The sequence below is a fragment of the Myripristis murdjan genome, chromosome 17, assembly GCF_902150065.1.
Source record: "Myripristis murdjan chromosome 17, fMyrMur1.1, whole genome shotgun sequence".
NCBI lineage: Eukaryota > Metazoa > Chordata > Actinopteri > Holocentriformes > Holocentridae > Myripristis > Myripristis murdjan.
Window position 1 is genome coordinate 4,622,384 of NC_043996.1, and position 22,570 is coordinate 4,644,953.

General features: G+C 41.8%; 1 protein-coding gene across 1 annotated transcript in view; it reads right to left on the reverse strand.

Moving 5' to 3' along the window:
- Window positions 1–1,264: 1,264 nt before the first annotated feature.
- Window positions 1,265–22,570, reverse strand: part of LOC115375770 (insulin receptor-like) — a 50,468-nt gene continuing 29,162 nt past the window's right edge. The window contains exons 4-21 of the mRNA XM_030075305.1: window positions 19,282–19,421; window positions 18,852–18,996; window positions 18,284–18,498; window positions 17,721–17,847; window positions 15,682–15,935; window positions 12,388–12,555; window positions 11,383–11,581; window positions 10,565–10,851; window positions 9,576–9,715; window positions 8,659–8,818; window positions 8,157–8,256; window positions 7,982–8,049; window positions 7,197–7,426; window positions 6,841–6,951; window positions 5,833–5,992; window positions 4,990–5,119; window positions 3,742–3,876; window positions 1,265–2,873 (exon numbers count right to left, since the gene is read on the reverse strand). Of these exons, the coding sequence (XP_029931165.1) occupies window positions 2,507–2,873; window positions 3,742–3,876; window positions 4,990–5,119; window positions 5,833–5,992; window positions 6,841–6,951; window positions 7,197–7,426; window positions 7,982–8,049; window positions 8,157–8,256; window positions 8,659–8,818; window positions 9,576–9,715; window positions 10,565–10,851; window positions 11,383–11,581; window positions 12,388–12,555; window positions 15,682–15,935; window positions 17,721–17,847; window positions 18,284–18,498; window positions 18,852–18,996; window positions 19,282–19,421 (3,136 nt within the window). The 3' untranslated portion in view covers window positions 1,265–2,506. The remainder of the gene's footprint in view (window positions 2,874–3,741; window positions 3,877–4,989; window positions 5,120–5,832; window positions 5,993–6,840; window positions 6,952–7,196; window positions 7,427–7,981; window positions 8,050–8,156; window positions 8,257–8,658; window positions 8,819–9,575; window positions 9,716–10,564; window positions 10,852–11,382; window positions 11,582–12,387; window positions 12,556–15,681; window positions 15,936–17,720; window positions 17,848–18,283; window positions 18,499–18,851; window positions 18,997–19,281; window positions 19,422–22,570) is intronic.

Sequence of the window (22,570 nt, forward strand, 5' to 3'; positions counted from 1 at the left end):
TGTTGGTTTCAGTTTAGCTTTTATTTTTACAAAATGTTTAGTTTGAGCTTAGTTTTTATTAGTTTCAGTATTAGTTTTAGTTTTTTTTTTTTTTAAATATATATATATTTATATATATATATATATATATAATGGGTGATATTTGTCAGGGGCAAGATTTAAGAATTTTAGAATATGTATTACAGCACAAACACAACACTTTATGAGGGCAACTGCTTGTTATGCTGACAAATTTGATCAAACTGACAAAGACTAAAACTACAGACATTTTCTCTATATTCTTTATTTAAGTTAGTTTGGCACGTACTCAATATTGTTTGTTTAGTTTTAGTTTTTATTCTAGTCTAGTTTTATTCTAGTCTAGTCTAGTTTTTATTTTTTCATTTTAGTTAACAAAAATGTTTTTTTTTTTTTTTTTTAATCTAGTTTTATTTTGTAGTTTCTTTCTAGTAAACTATAATAACCTTGGTTAACAACTCTAGATATTACAAAACTAGATGGCTCAGTACTCACTAAAATCACTGGTGAAACTGATTCTTTGTTTGGTACTTATGATGTGTATGGCATAGATTATTTTTGTGTTGACTGACCTTCATGACAGTTGCTCTTTCTCCTTTTGTGATAAAAGGCCATCAATACAAAACTTTGGACTTAGCGTATGACTTAGAAATACTTTTGTAGAGGCAAAATCATGAGCATATTTGTTCTATTGAAAGGAACTGAGAGGGTCAAAGGTAAGCAGGCTGAACATCCTAAGCATATAAGATTAGCAGCCGTTTTAATGATTTCATCAAAATCGCCTCAGCTGCACTACCCTCGTGATGACTTTTAAACAACCCACCTCGGCTTGTTTTTCATACGAATTGGCAGATCATTTTCTAGAGGATATAGTATTACGTCAAAGGAGCTTAGCCTTTTTAATTACCATATGCTGTTACATGCAGGGACAGGCCTCATTAGCACAGTTCACTGAGTGGCTAAATGTCCTCCAGCAGGTGGCAGCATCTCTCTAGGTTTAACCTGACTTCTCTGTGCTCTAACCTTCAGTTATCAAAGGAAACCTTCAATTAAGTCAAGTGGCTGGGCTCTAGACTGCCTTCCCATACCACAACCCTCTGAGTGTTAGAGCCACGTTCGACCCAGTAACACAAGGCCACCAGTTTCCCTCTCATATGCATAGCAATCTCCATCATTCCAGGAGAAATGTTAAGACAACTATGAGACACAATTCGATGAGAAATAACAGAAGCATCGCCAGAGCCTCTTCATGAATGCACCTTGCTGCTTTATTTACAGCACTATTTTATTTGATCTTGATATGAGGGGCAGACATCTGAAGCAAAAGACGCCAAACACTCCTTCTCCTGTGCATCGCATAGCACAAAAAAAAAAAAAAAAAGAAGAAGAAGGCCAAGTGCTGTTGGTTGATCAAGAGTCCAAAATGCTAATTAATATGATTCTCTGGATTAGAAAAAATAAACATAAGAGACTAACATGTAAAAACATTTTCTACGACCGGAAATACCTCAACATTGACAACATATCAACTATGTACAAAAACATCAATAATATATTTATATATATATATATATATTTTAAATCTTCTATACCCACTAAAATATACCAAAGAAGCAGCTATTGGTCAATCTGAGGAACTCGTTTGCCAACATGTTTTTTTTTTTTTTTTTGAAAAGTTTAAATATCCTTCAGCTGTAAATGTGAAAAAAGAAAAAGAAAAAAAAAGAAATGTAAATAAATTAAAAAATAGAACCCGACAAAAATCCTGTTAATCCTGTGTGCCGTGTTGGAATACTGCAGAGTGTGAGGAGGTAAGCGGTCTCGGCCGGCTTCTCCAGTGGATGAGAGTTTGTTCGGCGATGGAACGTCTTTGACCGTCCGACGGAGTTCCCCAAGTCTTTCAGTTGAGTCTGTCATTCATTTTACCACTTGAGTACAAAGATTCAGACACATTTTCAGGACGACTGATGTAGGCCACGGACAAAATAGAAGGGCACTTTTTCAAAACGTAGCAACCCGGGGATGAACCCTTTTGATGCAGTGAGGGAGGGGGGACAAAGTCTGGTGGTCACAAAGGGACTGGGGTTTAGCAGCCTTCTTGTTTTGTCAAGAGTTTGTTTCACAGTTGATTCCATTATCCGCCCAGTCTAGCACAAACTTGGCAATACATACATATATATATATATGTATATATATATATATATATATATATATAACTACAATCATAGACAAGAGAGAAGCAGGAGGTCCGTCCTTAAATACAAAAAAGTGTCTTCTGGCGTCCGCGTGTGGACATACTGTAGTGTTTGTGTGTGTGGCATCTGAGGAGAAAAATAAGGTCCTGAGATATGTCTTGAAGGCTCTCTGGAGAGCGAGTGATAAAAGTGTGATCTATATAAAATGACAACAAAAAACAAAAATATATTCATATCTATAGCACTGATGTGTGTGTGTGTGTGCGTGGGGGGTGTGAGGGGTGTACAGTATGTTATGAGGGGCTGGACCGTGGCAGGGCCAGTATTCGTCCGTTGGTCTTGCCCCCGTTCATGTGCGTGTAGGGGATGTGGTGCTCCTCGTAGCTGCCCCGCAGGCCCACGGAGGAGGCCTCGTCCCTGTCCAAGCACTGCTCCCTCTGCGAGTAGGACGACGGGTCCAGCGGGATGCTCTCCATGTTCTCCATGTTCTCCATGTCCAGGTCGAAGTCTTCGCTCTCGGGCGGCTTGTTCTCCTCACTGTAGAAGAAGGACACCTCCTGGAAGGACGGGTGCAGTTCCTCGCGCAGCATCTCGATGATCTCCTGGAAGGTGGGACGCATCTTGGGGTTGTACTGCCAGCACATCTGCATCAGGTTATGTCTGGGTGGAGGTGAAAGACAAGGGGGAGAGGGAGAACATGTTAACTGCACAGAAAAAAAAAAAATCACACTGTTGTTTTGATTTTTAGGTTGCTTGCATGTTGTGCACTAAGCATAGCCTATATTTTATGCACATATTCAATAGCTTTAAAGGCGACCAAAAAATAACCAAGATTATTTTTTTGGCAAACAAATTTACACTCAGTTGACGAGAACAGCTTAGGCTGCTTAGGGTTACAAGTGTCAAAAAGAAAGAATTAAAGAACAAAAAGAACCTAAGGCACACTCTCGAGTTAAGCTGAATGATATGGTTAAAAAGAAATCACATTGCAATTAATTTTACAGCTAATGCAATCTTAATATGAGCTATGATTTTACGAGGAATGATAATTTTTGCAAAAAGCTGTTAAAAGATGATAGTGATGATGATAGTGTGACTGTTGCTGGGGTCTGTACACCTTCTATCTGGAAAAGACAATTTGTAGGTCAGGGTGTCTTTGTAGCACCATAATCCTTTATTTACAACAATATTTTGTCACACATTTTAACTTCATCAAAAAATTACAGCTCCTGTGATTTAGATATTGCACTTGGCATATTGCAGTTTTGCTAATATTTTGATTAATTGTTCAGCCCTACTGTTGAGTAAAAAAAAAAGTAAAAAGCCTTCATTTAAGTGGCTGAAATTTAAATGCACCAACACATTACAGGCTTTGCAATCTTTTCTTTTTTCAACTTATATTTTATACTTGTTGGGGTGGAGAAAGGCTCTGAAACAGCATTTTGACCATCACAGGACACAAAATGTCCCGTGACACTCATACCAGTGAAAACATTTCAAGCCTGTTCTGGCCTGCTCCTGTACTCACAGCCTGTCAGCACAGTTGTCCGGCCGGTCCAGGTAGCCTCCGTCCATGACGAACTTGAGGACCTGCTCGTTGGACAGGCCCTGGTACGGCTGCTCGGCCAGCGTGCTGATTTCCCACAGCACCACCCCGAACGACCTGGAGGGCAGGAGGCGCAGGAAAACAACAACACGGGGACAATGAGGACGGGCCAATTAGACTGCTGACAGAGCGAGCCTGCCTGTAAACACTTGAGGAGCGGGAGCAGAGGCGGCGGCCGCATCACTGCTGGTAAACGGCGCTCCAGGAAACAACATCTGAGAGCCGGCAAGAGATTAGCCACGGTGTTGTGCAGTGGGAGTGACACACACATACACACACTTATCTGTAAAGTTGTGATGTGTTGACTGTTAGTCTGACGTGGTTTTATGATCTATTTTGTTCGGCAAAAAGGCCTTACATATGATTGACTTAATTCAAGTAATACAAGCAGTGTGTGAGAGAGCAGCTTGTTGTTCACTACTGGAAAAAATCATCCTTGTGTCCCCAGCTGACATACACTATGTTAATAACAGGAGGCTAAGCATCGTCCCAACTCAGAGGACGGACATTTTACTGGCAGAAAGTTGCACGTGATTTTTATTATATGGCCTGTAGATTCTGAAATTAACAAGTCGACAGTGACCATGATTTGGCCTGTTGGTGGCGCTGTGGTGAGCCAACCAGTTTTACTTTGTAGATGCTGGATATCAAATGTACAAATTCATCATTCCCCAAAAGGTTCATCGGATGTGCGAAAGTGCACATCTGATCCTTAAATTTCTATTTTGCCTAACAATATCTCTTACTTCCAAAACAAAACTGCCCGACTTTGACAAGTTCTCATTTTTGAGATAATGCTTGCCCCTCAGTGGCAGTCAACATGGCTGTATACAATTAAGAGTCAGCATGGAGCAATGAAAAGAAAATGAAAAGAACATTTCTTGAATGTTACGTGAAGTCTGTCTGGTGTCTGTTTCCTGTTGAAGCCAACCGCTGTGTGTATCTGTGTATGTATATACATACATACATATATATTCTGTATATACATTTTTTTTCAGTTCTGTGCTAAGGTCAGTTTTAGGTAGAATTCAATGACTTTTAAGGCCTAATAATTCCAAAATTGTATTGAGGACATTTTCAGGACCTAACTCTGACCCTGCAGACACCCTGCTCAGCACACAGGTGTCCACACACACACACACACACACACACGGTGAAAGTAGCACTGACCAGCAGTCTGAGTGTGCGGTGAAGACTCCGTCCTTGAGGGACTCGGGGGCCATCCACCTGACGGGCAGCAGGCCCTTCCCTCCTTTCCTGTAGTAGTCGGTCTCATAGATGTCTCTGGTCATGCCGAAGTCTGGCAACAACAGTTGATTTCCAAATTGAACAATTCAATTATAATTTTCAGATTAGCTGCAGCATGACTGCAATGTCTTATCAGTTTGTGAAATATGAAGTTCAGTTTGCTGTAAACCTGTGGGGCTGTAAAGCCCGGTGAGACAGTGAATAGTGATTTGGGGCTCTAAATAAACTTTGTTATGGTGTTTTGTGTTTAAAATGCTATATAAACTCGACCTGACCGCTGTTGTCAGTTTACCTCTCTTATCTGTCTGCAACAGTGCTTGTAAGAGATAAGATGGCTTTGTGTGGTCAATTATAGTCTTACGTTTGCCATTATCTGTCCTTGATGCTTGTGCTGACTTTAACTGCATTTAAAGTAAATCTGATTTGAGAGCGCCGCGCATGAGCGTGTCTTTCACATATCGAGATAAACCTCAATGTAATGCATAATTAAAATGTAGATGGAGCATACAAGTGAGCTGTTCAATACATGTAAAACACATTCAGTCTTGTACAGAACATCTCGTCAGCACGATATGTAATACGCCACCTTGCACCTCGTGTGTCAATCCTGTATTGTGTAACTGTCCTGTAATATTTCAGCAACGTTACTCAAGTCAAATTTCTTTTGTACCCACTGAACTCTGCAAATAAAGGTGGATCTGATTCATAATTAATAACCCCCCACCTTGGCACCTTGGCACGGAGTGCAATCGTGTCAGGCCTCACCTCCTATTTTGACAGTGAGATCATGAGCTACCATGCAGTTCCTGGCTGCCAGGTCTCTGTGGACAAACTTCTTGGCGTTGAGGTAAGCCATGCCGTCGGCGATCTCTGCAGCCATCTGGATCATCTCCTTCAGCGTGGGCGGCGGGCGCCCCGGGTTGTTCTGAGGCACATGACACAGCGCATGTGGCATTTGAAACTTCTTTTTTTTTTTTTTTTTAATGTAAAGAACCTCCTTTGATACCAAGTTAAATGTTTAGAAAAATGTAAAATCTGCAACTTCTATAACACCACAGCACCTTAAACACACATCAAGCTATGTGATATGATACTTAACTTGGACAACTTAGAAGCAACTTTTGCACAGGGGTTTATTATGTTGTCTGGGTGCCACTTCTGTCTTTTTGTTATGAACACAGTTAGTTTAATTATCAAATGTTTATAAATTCAAAACTGAAAAAACTCTTTTGAAATGAACTGAGTTAGAATTGAAAGTTTGGCTATTGTGTTAACACTATGACAACTAGATCCTGGTTATGCAACAGAGCCCCATCTCATGAGTTTGTAGATATGCTTTAATCCACAACTCCATAACCATGTGAGTAGAGTCATCAATAATAATAATAATAATAATAATGCTCTAACAATTGGAATATAATTATTCTATATTTGGCTGGGATGCTTTGGAGACTTGTTTACAACCATGTGGGGAAACGTTCTCCCCACGTCCCGTGTTGGAAAGCCATGTCCTATCACATCGTAACGGTGTCAACAGCAGCAGAGAACCTTTAGCAAACAGGGCTAGGGTGTTTTTTTAACGTGCTGGTTGTAAAGCTGATTTGTCATTCAGGGACAAACTGACACCAACAAGACTTCCCTGATTCAAAAAAGGGGAGAAATCCAAAAGACAAGGTTTGATGCAACCAAAACGACTGATATTTATCGGACTGAAGGGCAGGCACAAGAGTGATGATGTACAGCAGAGCAGTGTTTGTGCTCATGTGGTTTTACCTCGGAGTCTGGGCGCAGACAGCGCAGGTAGCTCTTCAGGTCTCCGTGGGTCATCAGCTCCATCACCACCAGGGTGGGTTGGCCCTTGGACACCACGCCCAGCAGACGCACCTGAGACACAACGGGACAGGTGAGGGCTCTCGCTGCTGAAACTGGACTGACCACATTACCATACAGTTTGAAGTGGCTCTAGTTTCCCATCCAAGCCTGTGTCTCTACATCATCAGTGAACAAAAACCAAAGACCCAGTCTGTATTTTCATTACTGTGTCATGATGCTGAGCACTCCGCCAGCACCTTGATGGCTCTTTGTGTATCTAGAGGGCACATTTCTCTTTTAACGATGCATCTCCGTACCACATGGTGACAGCTGAAGGCTTTCATGACAGAGGCCTCGTTGAGGAACTCGATTCTCTCCCTCAGGCTGGCTGACTCGTTGACAGTTTTCACTGCGACGTGCGTCTCCGCCTCGCCCTTGATGATGTCCTTGGCGATGCCCTCGTAGACCATACCGAAGGAGCCCTGACCCAGCTCCCGCAAAATACTGATCTTCTCCCTCGGCACCTCCCACTCGTCCTGCTCGTACACTGCAGGCAGATTTCATTAACAGTTTAGACTCGGTGCTCATCATCTTACCCACAGCGACACGCACTTGGTGTAAAAGCAGAAGAGGCATCATTTCCTAAATCGACAACATTAAAAGTAGCGCCAAGCACAGGGTGCAAGGGTTGGGAGCAAAGCTTGTCAGTGGCTGGCCAAAAAACAAGATTTACAAAGTTGTCAGTAGACATGGGCTCTTATCAAATTTGCATGGTGCAAACATCTTGGCCAAAAGTGCCCTGCTTAACCATGTTATCATAGTATTTATCATAATAAGCTGAGAAAATGGTATTAAGGCTAAAATGTAATGTAATCATTTTGCATGATTTGCGTTCCAAAAGAAATGAAATATAGAAAATTCAATTTTCCACTTAATTCTTCACAGATTTTCATACTGAGTCATTGAACAGTCATTTTACTGCCACTAACACAACCTATTTTCATCTTCAGCTATAAAGAGACGCTACATTTTAAAATAGGGTGAGAAAAAAAAAAAAACAGTTTCCAATTTACTGTTAAAACAACTTGATTTCACTGCTTACCATCATTAGCACTGAGGTACTCTGGGTTTGAAGAGGCATAGATGGGGCCACTAGGACCTTGGGTTTGCCTGAAGAGGAAAAGAGAGAGAGTGAAAATCAGTTGGGAAATAACAACCTTTTTTGTAAACAATACAAAAGTAATGCAGATAGTGAACAAAGAGTGGAAAACGCGTACTTCTTCTTGAACATAAAAACTCCTGCGGCGGCCACAAACAGGAGGAGGACAAAGCAGATGACTGGTCCAATCACAATCTTCACCACATTAATTGGATCCCCTGTTCAAAACATCCGCACAGGCAGTGAGTCACATCTCAGCTGAAGCACAAACAAAACTGATGAATGCCACACAGCTAACAATGTGGATTATATGCTGCTCTGGGAACATAATCTGCTTCAAGTGTATTAAGGAGCATCTCGGGCTTTGTTGATGAAGACTCAGAAAGCTAATGTAGCCCTGCGTGGTTCCAACATGTTTTCCATTTTGACATCCCACACTTTTCCCAGATTCATCTCTTGACATGATTTGATGATTTCTGGCAGCAGCTGGGTCATGTGACTCTCAAATGTATAGATTCTCAACAGCAAAAACCACAGCATATGACATAACAGTAGGTCTACAGCTTTATCAAATGTGCAATTATTTTGTCATTCTCACACTCTTCAAAAGAACGACTTACTCAGGTCCTGGACATAGAAGTGGGTGGGCTCGGTCCAGGAGCCGTTCCCTGCCAGAGAGGTGGCTCGGATCCTCACCGTATAGTTCCCAGGATGCACCACTCTCAGTCTGCAGCCATTGGCCATTTTGAACATGTTTCTGGACACGCAGTGGTGCAGCTCCTGCAGGGAAAAAAAGAAAAAAAAAAAAAAGAAAAAAAAAATTGGTTAGTGTAGTAACCACAAAAAAAAGACTACGTTCAAGAAAAAAACCTGAATCACACTGTACTTCCCTAATACTACACTAGCTCAAAAGATCAGGTTTAAAATAACTTGCTGACTCATTTTTCAGTATACTGTAAACCCCACGTGTTAAAAGTTTCCATGTTTTTGTGTCGGCTGTGGGAACGTCGTTGTTTATCATTTTATTTTGTTTTCCACAGGAAATAATAGTTGGCAGCATCAAGCCAGATGTTTTGTGCTGCCATCGCCATGGTAACTAAAACATGGTGCGACACTAAAATTACCTTTCCATTAAGGTTATCAACCCAATGACATTACAGGAACCACAGGGCCCAATTTCAAAATGCAGCCGTCTAATTTCTGGCCAAAAAGGGTATGGCCGAGTAATAACTATTGCAGCTCCTATTTGTGTGTACCTGCGTGGGTAGTTTTAAGATGAATAAATTCAATTTGGTTTTTAAATTCATCTCCTGTCATCTCCAGGCTTGTGTGTTGTCTTAATGGGAAAGCGGAACATGCCGCAGTAAGTGTGTTGTCTGTGAAAATTAATGCGTCTGCTTCCGTGTATGTGTGTTAATGTCAACTTACTGCTTCCCTTTCTCTTTGAGTGGGGCCACTGGTTATTACAAAAAAAAAAAAAAAAAAGACATAACAGATGTGTATGTTTAGTATGTGTGTGTGTGGTGTGTTTCCTCACCTCAGTATCTCCCAGTCTCTTGTAGTTAACCTCATACAGGATGATCATGCCATTGGGGGCTTTAGGTTCCTGCCACTTGATGTGCACCGTGTACTCAGACACGTCGTAAGCAATGGGACCGACGATGTCATCAGCTTTGTCTGAGGAAATAACATTAAATGGCGTTAGGAGTTTGAACTGCACTCACTGATAACAACATTTATTCAAGACAATCTTTAATGATTAGAATCCAGGAAAAAGTGGCTTTTCATCTACATGTAGATTTAACTTCGGCTTTTTTTTTCTTTTTAAAGATAATCTGAACACTTTTGTTTGTTTCACTACTCTCTAATGCCAGATGATAGTAATTAGATCTATTCACAGACCATTACATGGTTTAAATGTTGTAAATTTGCATGGTGTGCGGTGAGTCTTCCTCAGAAAAAAGTCCTCGAGCACATGTGTTTTACATTTCCAGTAGCAGCAATAGGAATTCATTTGGAATAAACTGGAGAAGAAGTGCCAGTGCTTAGCATGAGCAGCAACAGGCACTATGGCTGAACAAAGAATAGAGCAATACCAGCAGAAACTTCATCTAACTTCCTCATATTTGTTATGTGCATACCCTTTCATTAGCCAAAGTTAACTTCCATAATTAAACATTAAGTCATGATTCAAATAATTTAAAGCTTTGAAAATTCAGTGAAATCTTTTTTTTTTTTTTTTTTTTTTAGTATAAATATACTTTGTTGTGGAGTCACGTTAAACAGCTGTTTCATCTCATAGGCTTGGTTAGGATTGGAAACCCTCAATGACGCAAAGGGGGAATCCTTAGAAGAACGTCCCAATTAGTGACCATCAACTAGCTACAAGGTCTAGCAAACACAGCATCTTTGTAGATTGTGTCCTTGGAAGGATGTGGCCCCTGAATTGGAACGCAGCGCATAGATCAAAGCTGGCCAGCCCCTTGGCAGTGATAATAAAAGGGAGTACTATCGATGGCTCCTTACCCTCAGGCATTGTGCGGGCGCTGACGTACGCTGCCATGCTGCAGCGGCCCGGGTCAGTCGGGTGGTTGCAGGCGTGGATCTCGATCTGGTAGCTGGTGAAGTGGCGCAGGTTGGAGATGACGGTGGACTCCTTGGAGTGAACTGTCACTACGGTCTTGGTGCTTTCAAAGCTCTCCTCCTCCTCGTCCTCAGGGCTGCGGGTGCCCTCAGGCTGGCTGGGGGTGGTGGTGAGGAAGGAGTGTGTTCGATTGGCGATGCCCATGGTGGAACGCCGCTGCCTGGTGGGTCTATGGGGGGCAGAGGGTGGAGCCATCATGTTATACGGTGTTAAAGCCTTGTAAAATCTGATGTTATTTCTCTACCGCTTCATGAATGAGGGAAGGGGAAGCAAAGGGTCCTTTCAAGACTTTCAAGAAGTGCCAGAAATTTTAACCAATCACAACCTTTGAGAGCTGATTTAGGGTAATTATTTCTGACATTTGAAAACTTATCTGATGTTATCTAACTGTCTTTGTCCAACAACAATTTATAAAACAATTTAACAAACAATTTATTAAGAAAAATCTGTGAACACTGTTTAATCCGGTTCTGTAACTGAAGTAAGTTGAATTGAATCGAGTTTGACAATGGCAGAAAGACATCTGAGAAGCCTTTTTGATATAGGTAAACTTAAAGAGATGTTTCTACTTGTAAAACCTTAGAAAATTCTCCTGACATTAACACTGATGCATTATGAAAGTACAAAAAGAAAAAAAAAATCTCATACATTCCTCTTAGCTAAACTTCTTCAAAGACCATTATGTTGTCAACCGCCTTACTTTATCTCAAAGACCTCGTTGTGGAGGTAATTCTCGAAGGTTTTGCGATACTCCGAGTCCTCTTTCTCCTTCTTGAGCTCTTTATCGGTTTTGGGGCAGGCGCAGCAGCGTGTCCCCTGGCCCTGCTCCTCCGTCTGGTTCCACTTCTGCTCCTCATCGCTGTCCACCTGGGTTGGCACCCGCGATGGCAACTTCATCCCTAGAGGGACGGGAGTCAGCAACAGACAACCCCACACACACACACACACACACACATAAATACATACATACACAGACACACACAAAGACAAAAAAACAGACAATCAGACAGAATTAGATTACGAATGTGACAGGCAAGCACAGACAAACGAACACAGATGCACACAGTCATATGCATGAACATGCATGAACATACATACACACACACACAGACGCATGCACACACAGAGCCTGAGGCGCAATGTCAGTCACTGTCACTCCCCAGGTTCTCACCCTGTCTAGTGGAGATAAATTACCGGTGACACAACCTCCCCAAAGACTCCAGTTTCTTGGATGTGTGGGAGTTAAGAGAGTTGTAAGAGGAAAGTTTGGGCTTTCTTGTATGCTGAGATGGAAGGGCACCGGTGACAGTGTTCTGCCCAAGGTCAGGCTGTGACAAAAACAGTGCGACCGAGATTTATGTCTGAACTTCATCTGAACCCAAATCAAGAGTGCGAGGAAGATTCTTCGTGTCTCAGTGTCAGATATTCATTGTGCATGTCGCCATTATGCACTGATGTGACCCGGGCAAATCCCTGTATCTGTAATGCACTTGCTTCTGTTGCTCAGTGGGTGCAATATGGCACTAACACTGCCAGGGACAAGGCTTGGATTCCCGCTGTGGGAATCCAACAGGACACAAAGTCAGCTCAACATTAGTGCGCCTCAATGAAGTTGTAAGGGGAGCAATCCTACCAATGGAAGGCAGGCAGCACTAACTCAGGGAAGCAAACACGGGAACATGGACAAACAGACAGTGTGGCTCACCCTTCTGACAGTAGTCAAACTTGTAGAGCTCGCTGGCTTCCGGCTGGCGCTGGCAGAACACAAGGTAGTGAGTGATGTTGCCGTTGGGGTCGTTGGGTGGCTTCCACTTCAGGATAATCTGGGAGGATGAGTTGGATGACGATATCGGGTCCAGTGGGACGGAAGGTTCTGCAGGGACAATGAAGAAAGGTCAGAAGCTTAATAAGCAGGGTTGGTTAATAAACGCAAATAAATTGAACTTACTATGATAGTAGAGGATATCACAGGCCGATATCACAATATTTTTTCTTTTTTATGGACTGTGGACTAGAATATGAGCTTTTGAGGGGAAAAAGACAGAAGACTGAAGAAATGCAACAAAACTGGATGCGAGCTGCCGTTAAAACTCAAGAACAAGAGGAAGGAAAAAGAGATTAAGAAGGAGGAAGAGAGCTGGTAAATTTGAGGGACATCATAATAAGTACATAATTCTACTGGTCATAATTTTGCAGTTGAGTGCCAAGTTTGCCAAAAATGTATTGCATGTGAATCATTGAAAGGGACTCTTTTAATCACGCCTTCATGAAGAGTCAGCGCAAATGATTTAAACATGTAGCAGCGAATTAAAAAATCTTTTATTATCTTGAAATATCGTGAAAATGTGTTCTCTTCTGTGCCGCCATAGTAAAAACTCCATACATCAGTATCACACTGCAAAAAGTCAAAATCTTATTTGTCTTATTTCAAGTAAAAATGTCTTATTTCTAGTCAAAATATCTCATTACACTTAAAATAAGCTCAGATCAGCTCAGAAATTACTTGTCTTTAGACAATTTTCACTTGTTTCAAGTGAAAATTTACTTGAGACGGCCCTGATTCGAATGAGTAGGCCAATAATGACAAATTTTTACTTGTTCACTTGTGTCACAAGTAAAAATTTGCTTGTTCCATTGGCAAAATTTGTTTCTTGTTTCAAGCTAATTTTCACTTGTTTCAAGTAGATTTTCACTTGAAACAAGTGAAAATTGTCTAAAGACAAGTTATTTCTGTGCTGATCATGTCTTATTTTAAGTGTAATGAGATATTTTGACTAGAAATAAGACGTTTTTACTTGAAATAAGACAAATAATCTTGGTAAGATTTTGAGTTTTTGCAGTGCATGATTATATAAATTAATCACTGGGAATTATCAAGAATGTCAGAGTAGGGGTGCTATGACAATCAACTTTGCCTTTCAGATCACATTAGATGATAAACTAGATGGAGCTGCAGACTCATTGTGTGTGACACTCTGAGGCAACAAGTAGCTTCCCCGTCACTTCTGCTTTCTGGCTATTACACTATTTGATATGCTTGTTCTCATCATGATAAAGCAAGGTGAGCAGAGTGTCAGTGCTCATCTATTTGACCTATGGCATTTGGTGTTGGATGTCCCAACTTACATCTATTTTACAACTTAATAAAGACAATTAAGAAATAGTAGAGGTTCCTGTTCCACTGAACATGCATGTATGTATTTCCTGGAGAGAGGCAACCTAGTTTGTTTGTACCGCTATATTTTTTTACCTTATCTAAATGAATGTGCAAAAACAAACAAAAAACTTCCTTCCTACAGTTATCACACACCAACAGATTTTGGCAACAATCAGACATTGCAGAGACAATATTTATTATGTGCCATGTTGTGTGACTTAATTTGCAGCCCTAATATTTCATGCAGACTGCAATATAACTGAGTACCTTCTATTGCTTGGGAGTTGTTTGTGTTTCATACAGCAAAACAAAGTACATTGTCAAGTACATTTTGCCACTCTTAATTCGATCTGCTTATTGATCCAAGATTAACAGTAATACCGTGAGAGGTGTAATAAATATGAGTCAGTGTCTGAGATTTGCAAATGCAGGGTGGGGAAACTGGCAATAGCCACGAGCCAAATGCTAATACACTGTGACTGCAGCTGGCAAGGTTTGTAAGTTGAAAAGCATCTTTGGAAGCTTCGCAGTCGTTATTTGGGTGTAAAGTTTTTTTGTATTAGATTCGGAAAGTAAAAGTGGTTCATCAGCTTTGGAAGCCACCAACAATTTTGGCCAATGGACAACAATGATAGCCTCATGTACTGACTGATTAATAAACAGCTTCTTTTTCTTTTTTTTTTTTTTAAAGAAGGTTTCATTGGCTGCTCAGGCAAGATTGTTGATGGGCATTTGCACCTCTGATGGTGTGCTGAGGCCTTTCTGAGCAGTCATATGAATGAGATTGGTTGGGTGCGTGTATTAATGAGAGGCTTAAAAGTCTCTTGGCTTGGAGCTGGAACAGTTCTGAGAATCAAACTCCCTTAGACAGCAATAAAAATATCATCAAACAAAACAAAAAAAAAAAACAGGTTTACTAGGTGACATTTGCATTTCGTGGAAGTGTGTATGAGCATGAGGAGAAAAGAAGCAAGGAGGGGGGGCGAGGGGACGGCAGCTGAACCCTGAGGAGACAAAGGGATCCAAATTGTATTGTCACAGAGTGATTATTTTGTCCCAGTCTGATGACAGTGCGACACACTGGTCCAACCACATTGTCAGACTGAGTTTCACCAGTAACAGTGTATTTGTAATGACAGCTTAGCTGCTGCGATGAGGTATGCGGGGTAGACATGACACTGATAGTGAACCCAAAGCAGTCGGCAGACGGGTAGCAAACAACCCTGCCTTTGGTGTGGCTGGCTGAGTGTGTGCGTCTCCGCTGGCAGCCAGCGTTTCGTGCAAGCGACCGACGTAATGTTTGATGCGGTTTATCAGGAAGGAAGCCTGCTCTGTGTAAAAGGAAGCCAGTTAGACAGGCCATCATGGCTACGGCTAACCCAAACTGCACAAGGCATTCTGTGGGTGGCGAGTGCAATTAGGTACTAGGAAAGAGATTTATGATTGCTGCGTGACTGACTGATGCAGACACCTTGCACTAGGCAGCGCCCTGTAGGTTGGCAGCACCCCAGGCAAATCATGCCATCTGTCTTCCTTTTCCCTGTTCTTGTGCCAAGGACATTTTTGTAGCAGCCAGACTGACATACAGAACATTGAATCCACTAGTCACTGATAGTAGCACCATAGGCATTATGGATTTAAGATGACCCTGAAAAATAAATTCGCTAAAGGAATTCTAGTACCATCTAATGAAAATACCTTACAGGAATTAATTATAGCACATATATGGACAATAAATTCTACAGGACTTTGTTCACAAATAATTTATCCAGACATCAGACCAGGACAGAGGTGTACATGGTGGTGTAACCGCTGCACGACACATATCTACATAAGCCTTACTGGTGGCATTGGTGCGCACATAGATGATCTCGCTCTTGGCTCCGTGGACCTGGTGGTCGTCTGAGGCTGACAGCTGGGTCTTGACCATGATGGCGTACTGCGTCCACGGCTTAAGCGGCAGGATGAGGTGCCCCGGCTCAATCTGCTCTTTGTCCCCCTCGGTGGCTCGAGGCGGAGGGTCCACATCCGCGATCACCCAACTGTTGGAGCCGCAGGCGTCCTGCCCGTCAAACTCGGTCACGTTCTTAAAGGGTCTGATGTGGGACACAAGAAGTGGGTGTGAGAGAAAGGCGGCACTGAGGCCTAAAATGTGTTTCACTAGATTGCACAGGCAGTCTTGAGTGTGTCTGGAAATGTACTGCCTGATCAACCTGGCATAGGGTGGGTGGATTAAAATGATGAAAAGACTCAAAACACCCGAGGAGTGCAGAGACATCTCTCAGCATGTGTACAGGTCAGATCATCAGCGGTGCAGACAGGCAGTTTGACGCTCCTCAGAGATTTAGCACTAAATTTATCTGAGCAGTTGAACGCCAGATATTAGTGCAACACCGGTCCCGAGAAAGTATATGTGTGCGACTTGTGTCTGAGTGTATAGGACCAGGTCAGTATAGCTGAGCTTGAAATGATCACTAACCACCAGCCATTAGCAGAGGACTTTGGATATAGCTATCAAGTATGTAACTTCTCCCTTTCACTTTGGAGAGCAGCCAAGCTGTATTTCATCAGCTATTTTCTACTCTAAATACTACTTTAGCAATTGCCACGCTGACTGAGGAGATATACCTTATTGACACATGGCATTTTATGCGACTAGTTCCCAGATAAGATTTGTCCACATTACATTTACATTTGTTATCAAAATGCTTCTTCAGCAGCCAGATAGAAATCCGGCTGCCTCTCCCCCGCACTTTCCCTCTCAATATGCAAATTCTGTCTGCACTGAGTGTAAACATCTGGTTTCATTTACACTCCAGCCATGACTCTCATTCACATCCAGCCGACTGTTGGTTGTTTACTAGGAGCTGTTTACTAATCTAGCTAATCTTCCTGAGGTCCAGCATGTAGCACATGTAAAACGCACAACACTAAGAACATAAGTCAATAAACTGACAACCACAAGTACATCATAGGCATATGTTACTAAAACAGGATGCTCAGGCCACCTGTTCACAGAGACGGACACACCTTAAACTCACTCATGTTAGCTGTCTTAACATAAGTGCATGGCATATTCCAGTGAATGGCAGCCCTATTACAAATGTAACCTGCTGACTCCTACTTGCTTCCCTTGTTTAGGAATCATGTGTCTGAGTACAGATACAGATCTTGTACAGATCTTCAGAAGCCCTGATATTGATTACATTGATTACAAAACAGTAAATTAAAGTACTGTCTCTCCATCTGGGTTAGTCATGATAAACTAGAGTCTATACTGGACAGGATGTGGCTTCAAAGCTTAGGTCTGTTTCAACCCTGTTCTTCGTGCTGAATCCCAAATTAGTAACACAGAACCAGTCTGTACAATTAGAAGAAATATAAAAACTGACATAACTGTAACAGTCTCTAGCAATAACAATATACATATCGTCATAAAAACATTAGTAAAATGCTTTGGCCATGAAAGTGAGCCGTCCACTATTATCCAAGGAGTTTAGACCCACTGACCTGCTGAAGTGGCCCATATGACATACTGAGCCCCAATTTAAGATTGGTTACCAAGGTTGTTTCATTCAATTTGTTATGGATATTGCAAACAAACCTGTCTGCTCATCCCAAGTCATGAACTCAGATTTGCAGATTATTTGTCTGTTAATATGCTATTTATGGCCTATATGTGACTGTGTTTATGGAGGCTATCTTGATCTAAAGAAGTGTTTTTGTGATCAACAGGTTTTTAGGCAAGTTAAGGTAAATTGTGTTTAGATGATTTGTGGGTCTGGATTTTCATGTGATTGTGATCACATTGCTATCCAAATCACTCAAGATGCCTTATAATGGGTTCAAGTTTAAGTTCATATCTCGGGGAAGTCACTTACGCTTCTTTGTAGAGCACCATGAAGCCCAGCAGGTCTCTGAAATCTGGAGGCCAGAAGGGTTCCCACTTGATGATGATTTTATCGCTCAGGGTTCGGACCTGGGTGAACTTCAACACATGATTCTCACCTGAGACGCAAAAGAATGAACAAAAATTAATGATCAGCAGGGAAAGCTTCCAAATGAAGACGACAGTCATGCGCGTGTTGTTTGTCTCTGTTGAGATGATCGTGGGGAAACAGGTTTTTCTAATGATTGAGAATGCAAACAGCACGCTGTCCTCAAGTAAGACACCCGCCACCTACTCAGCCATTTTAAGCAGCTCTAGATAAAATTTGAGCCAACTGGCTGCACTGAAAATGGGACACAATACGAGGTCTCAAACAGGGAACATTTATTTGTGTGCAAGACATTTGCACACAAACACACACAAATGGAGGAAATGACCCTTATAAAAATAACCATAACTATCTTTGACTCTGTCACCATGTCTGACTCGGTGGTGTTGCTGTTGCCATAGTAAGTCGTGCTGCGTTGAACATCATCTGCAAACAGAGGTTCTTACATGAAGCCTGGTCTCCGTTAGTCTTGGACGCAATGTCATGCTTGACCTGCCGATCCTTGGTTCCCGTGACCTCCTCCATCTTGGCGATCTCGGACATGCAGAGCTTGGAGTTGTAGTGGAAGAACATGCGGCCCTGCAGGATGGTCAACTTGTGTTTGGACCAGTCCCAAAGCTGACGCAGGTTCTGGTTGTCTAGTGCGTAGAATGAGTAGTTCCTGAGAAGAACACACAAAATTGCACACATTTTAGCCTTCAAATGCGATGCAGTCGACGGTGTTACCATAAGCGCATGAGTGTGTGAATTTCTTTAGCATAAGTAATATGCTGAAAAGTGACGACTAAATTCCCAGCCTTGGCGACGGCATTGCCATGTGTAACCCACTGAGCTACAAAGCTTCTTCCACCTAGCCTAAATGAAGCCTCGTGTATGATTTGGGATAGACAGACTAAAAACAGCTACCACAGCAAGACGTTTTGAAAAGGTCAGTCCTTCCGCTTTTAACTCATAATTACAGGAGGAGGCTTTGACATGGCATGGATGAGACGGGCGCAGAAAACGGAGACTCACCCGATTTCCTGGACCTCTCCACGGATAACACGAAGTTTGCGCAGGAAGGAGAGGGACACGAGGGCGTAGGAGCGCCGCACTGCCAGGTAGCCGGTGATTTCCTCCAGCTGGCCCAGGTTGGCCTCCAGCTCGGCTGCAATGTTGGCTACAGAAACACAAGACGCATCCTTACGGTGACTTTTGATTATGCAGCATTTTTAGCTCTGTGACTACAAATAAAGAAATTCCCCTGCAGCTGCTCTCAGACACCAAATTGTTTTCTTCTGTCTCTATTATGACTCTAGATTTCATCTTTAATTATATCAGTGTCTACAGTGCTCTGTGTACTGTCACAAACGCGTGGTCTAAACAAAATGATTTTCTCTAAATGGGCTGCATGCTGGAGCTGAATCATCCAAACTGAGTGTACTAACAAAACAAGGATACTCACTTCCTCCACGCAGGTTGATGACCAGGCTTCCATTGAGAACAGTACATCCTCTCAAAGCCTGGGCAGCCGTGACAGAATCCACAGTTTTCAGACCCATACATATCTTGGGACAGAGGCCGGCACAAGGAGTGCAATTGAGCCTACAGAACAAAGGAAAAGAACACTGTGACCTTGATATCATTCAAGGAATAGTGTTTGCATGAGAAGTCAGTAGTCTCCAACTTAACAGTCGGTGCCACAAACCACAGCAGACTTGCTCTGTTGCACATTACAGTCATTTGTCTCTTAATTAGGTTAGGGTTCTATCCTCTTTACTTAACTCAACACAGGAGGTTAACTCTCTTCAAAAGTGAAACGGTAATAGTCCAGTCATTTTATGAAATAACCTAGGACAAATTGCAAGAGAAGCAAACTCAACTGATTTTGTATCCTCAGTTTGTCCTGAGTGAGGGGAAAAAAGTCCCAAGAAATCCCATTGGTGGAAAGTTTTGAAAATCACCTATTTATGACCACATATTACCAAAAAACACTGTTTTTAACACACAGGGGAAAGGGTTCAAAATTTTACTTTTAGATATCACTATAAAAATTCACAAGTTGATTACACACACAAAGACAAGAAAAAAAGTCAATTACAAGTTCTTTAAATTATTCTGTTTACACATGCATATCACACATTATCTGATTTGATATGCGCTAATAAGGAATATAAGGAATAAATGTCAGAACAGATATTTAAACAGTGAATTAAAAGGTTACTATATATATAGTAACCTTTTAATTCACTGTTATATAGTAACCTTTTAATTCAAGGTTACTATATATATAGTAACCTTGTAATTCACTGTTTAAATGTCTCTTCTGGCATTTATTCCTTATATTCCTTATTAGCGCATATCAAATCAGATAATGTGTGATATGCATGTGTAAACAGAATAATTCAAAGAACTTGTAATTGACTTTTTTTCTTGTCTTTGTGTGTGTAATCAACTTGTGAATTTTTATAGTGATATCTAAAAGTAAAATTTTGAACCCCTTTCCCCTGTGTCTTAAAAACAGTGTTTTTTGGTAATATGTGGTCATAAAAAGGTGATTTTCAAAACTTTCCACCAATGGGATTCCTTTGGGACTTTTTTCCCCTCACTCAGGACAAACTGAGGATACAAAATCAGTTGAGTTTGCAATTTGTCCGAGGTTGACCCCAATTTTGGCCTAAAATTACTGGACTATAATGCGAAATCTAGAGTTCGTGCTCACTAAATGAAAAAGCCGAGAAAGAAGCGTCTCTCAGTACTTTGTGGATGTCGGCTTGAAGTTGTCTTTTGAGTTGAATGAAATGAAAATGAAATGACCTCAAACCTTCACCTTAAGAAACACGTTTCACAAAGTGGTTTACATAATCTCCTCTCATAACACGTTTGAATGTGGCTTTGCATGCCAGCCATATGAACCTAGCACCCCCACCCCCACCCCAGCGGCGTGTGTATGTCCTCCACACTCATAATGGGATAAATTCAGACTTTCATAAGGTCATATCAAAAGTACAGCACGTCCTCTGTGGCCTCTTAATTTCACACAGCACGATGAACTGACAAGTTGTAGTGGCAGCACATGAACAGAACTTATCATTACTATTATTTTTTTCCCCATAGGTTTCAATTTGAGGGGACTACAGGGCGGATTAGACAATGATGGGTTGTTTGCTTGGGGCCGCTGGTCTGGGTTCCATATGTGTCAAAGCTGTTATTACGCTAGCTGCTTTATGAAGTGAGAAAAGCCTTGTCTACCAATTGTTGGGTAAGCCGACAGTACAATTAGGGAAAAATGTGGCATTCCCTTGTGTATGCTAATGGCCCAGTGGAATTAAATTTCTGACAAACGAACAGGGCTTTTACAAGGTGACATAATGTTTGAGATGTAAAAAGAGTTTATTTCCTCTGTTTCTTCTCTGCTACAATTTGCATGGTGACGTGTTTCATTTGCAAAGCATAAATACACCTGAGGAATGTAGAATAAAGACATGCACTGTGAGCTGCAGCCATCTTGTACTTATGACTGAGATTATTGTCCATTCTAAAGCTTATAATTACAAAACAAACCACCCCAAACCAAGCACTTTACCCCCAAGTGCCCCAGTCGTGCTGCTGGGGGTAAAGTGCTTGGGGTTTGTTGGTATTTTATCAAATCTGAATCTGCTTATGGAATCCAAATCCTTTTGAATCCCTCATCAAACCTTTTTACGTCATTTTCAGGAGGAAAAAAAAGGATAAAGAAAATTTCAAAAACACAGCAATCATTAACTTGACTTGATGCGGTTAGGCTTAGTGTTCATTGCACTAATGTACCCCGTCTAGCTGACAGGACCATGCCATTAATTCTGTATTTACTGTATCCTCATTGATTTTGAGTGCCCAGGCTTCTTAAGAGTTGTGTTGATCTGCCATGTTGACAAACACACTGGGAAGTGTTGATGCAAATGTATGACATCATGAATTCAATAAGAGGATTAAATCGACTTTAGGGATTAACAAACCTAGATGTTGTGCTTGGGACACTTAGAACCGGTTCCAGTACAGAACAAGGTGATGGAGCCCACGCTGGAACATCACCGCTGAACTGGGAACCTCCTCAGTGTGAATGTATAGAACTTCATGAATGACTACGCTGGTGCAGATGCTTTCCAGACAAGGGAGCAGACTGAGGCCCCTAGAGGAATGCCGGTCTGTCCCAAATCTAGTCTCCTCTGGGGCTTCAGCTGCTAGCCAGCCACCCAGCGAGTCAGCCATGTTGGGGCAAAAGACAGCAAAACAGTCCAGCTGCATTTCAACTCCTATCTAACAGATGATGTGAGTGTATGGAGGCCCTAACCTTGCAGACACACCCACAAACACCAACATGCTGTTTGAGGCTCGCTGTCAATCAGGGAGTGCCTAAGGGAGCCGGTTAAGGTCAGTGGTGGGTCAGCGCTACAGAGACACACACACACACACACACACACACACACACCACTCCCTGCTTTGGACAGGATGGTCAGTTTGGATCCTCATTCACATTCACAGTCACAGCCACAAAAGGTACACAAATGTACACAGTGTACCAAAATACATATTTTTTCATTCAGCTTTTCATTACTTTCCAAAAGTGGACATGGAGGACAAAATCCTATTTAAGGCGGCAACTGAGGCTTCAAATATAAAGAGTGTGTGCAAGAACGTAGGCGCTAAATTGTAACTAGTTCTACATCTCAACATACATGAGATAACAAGACAGCTGTAAAATACACACTTAG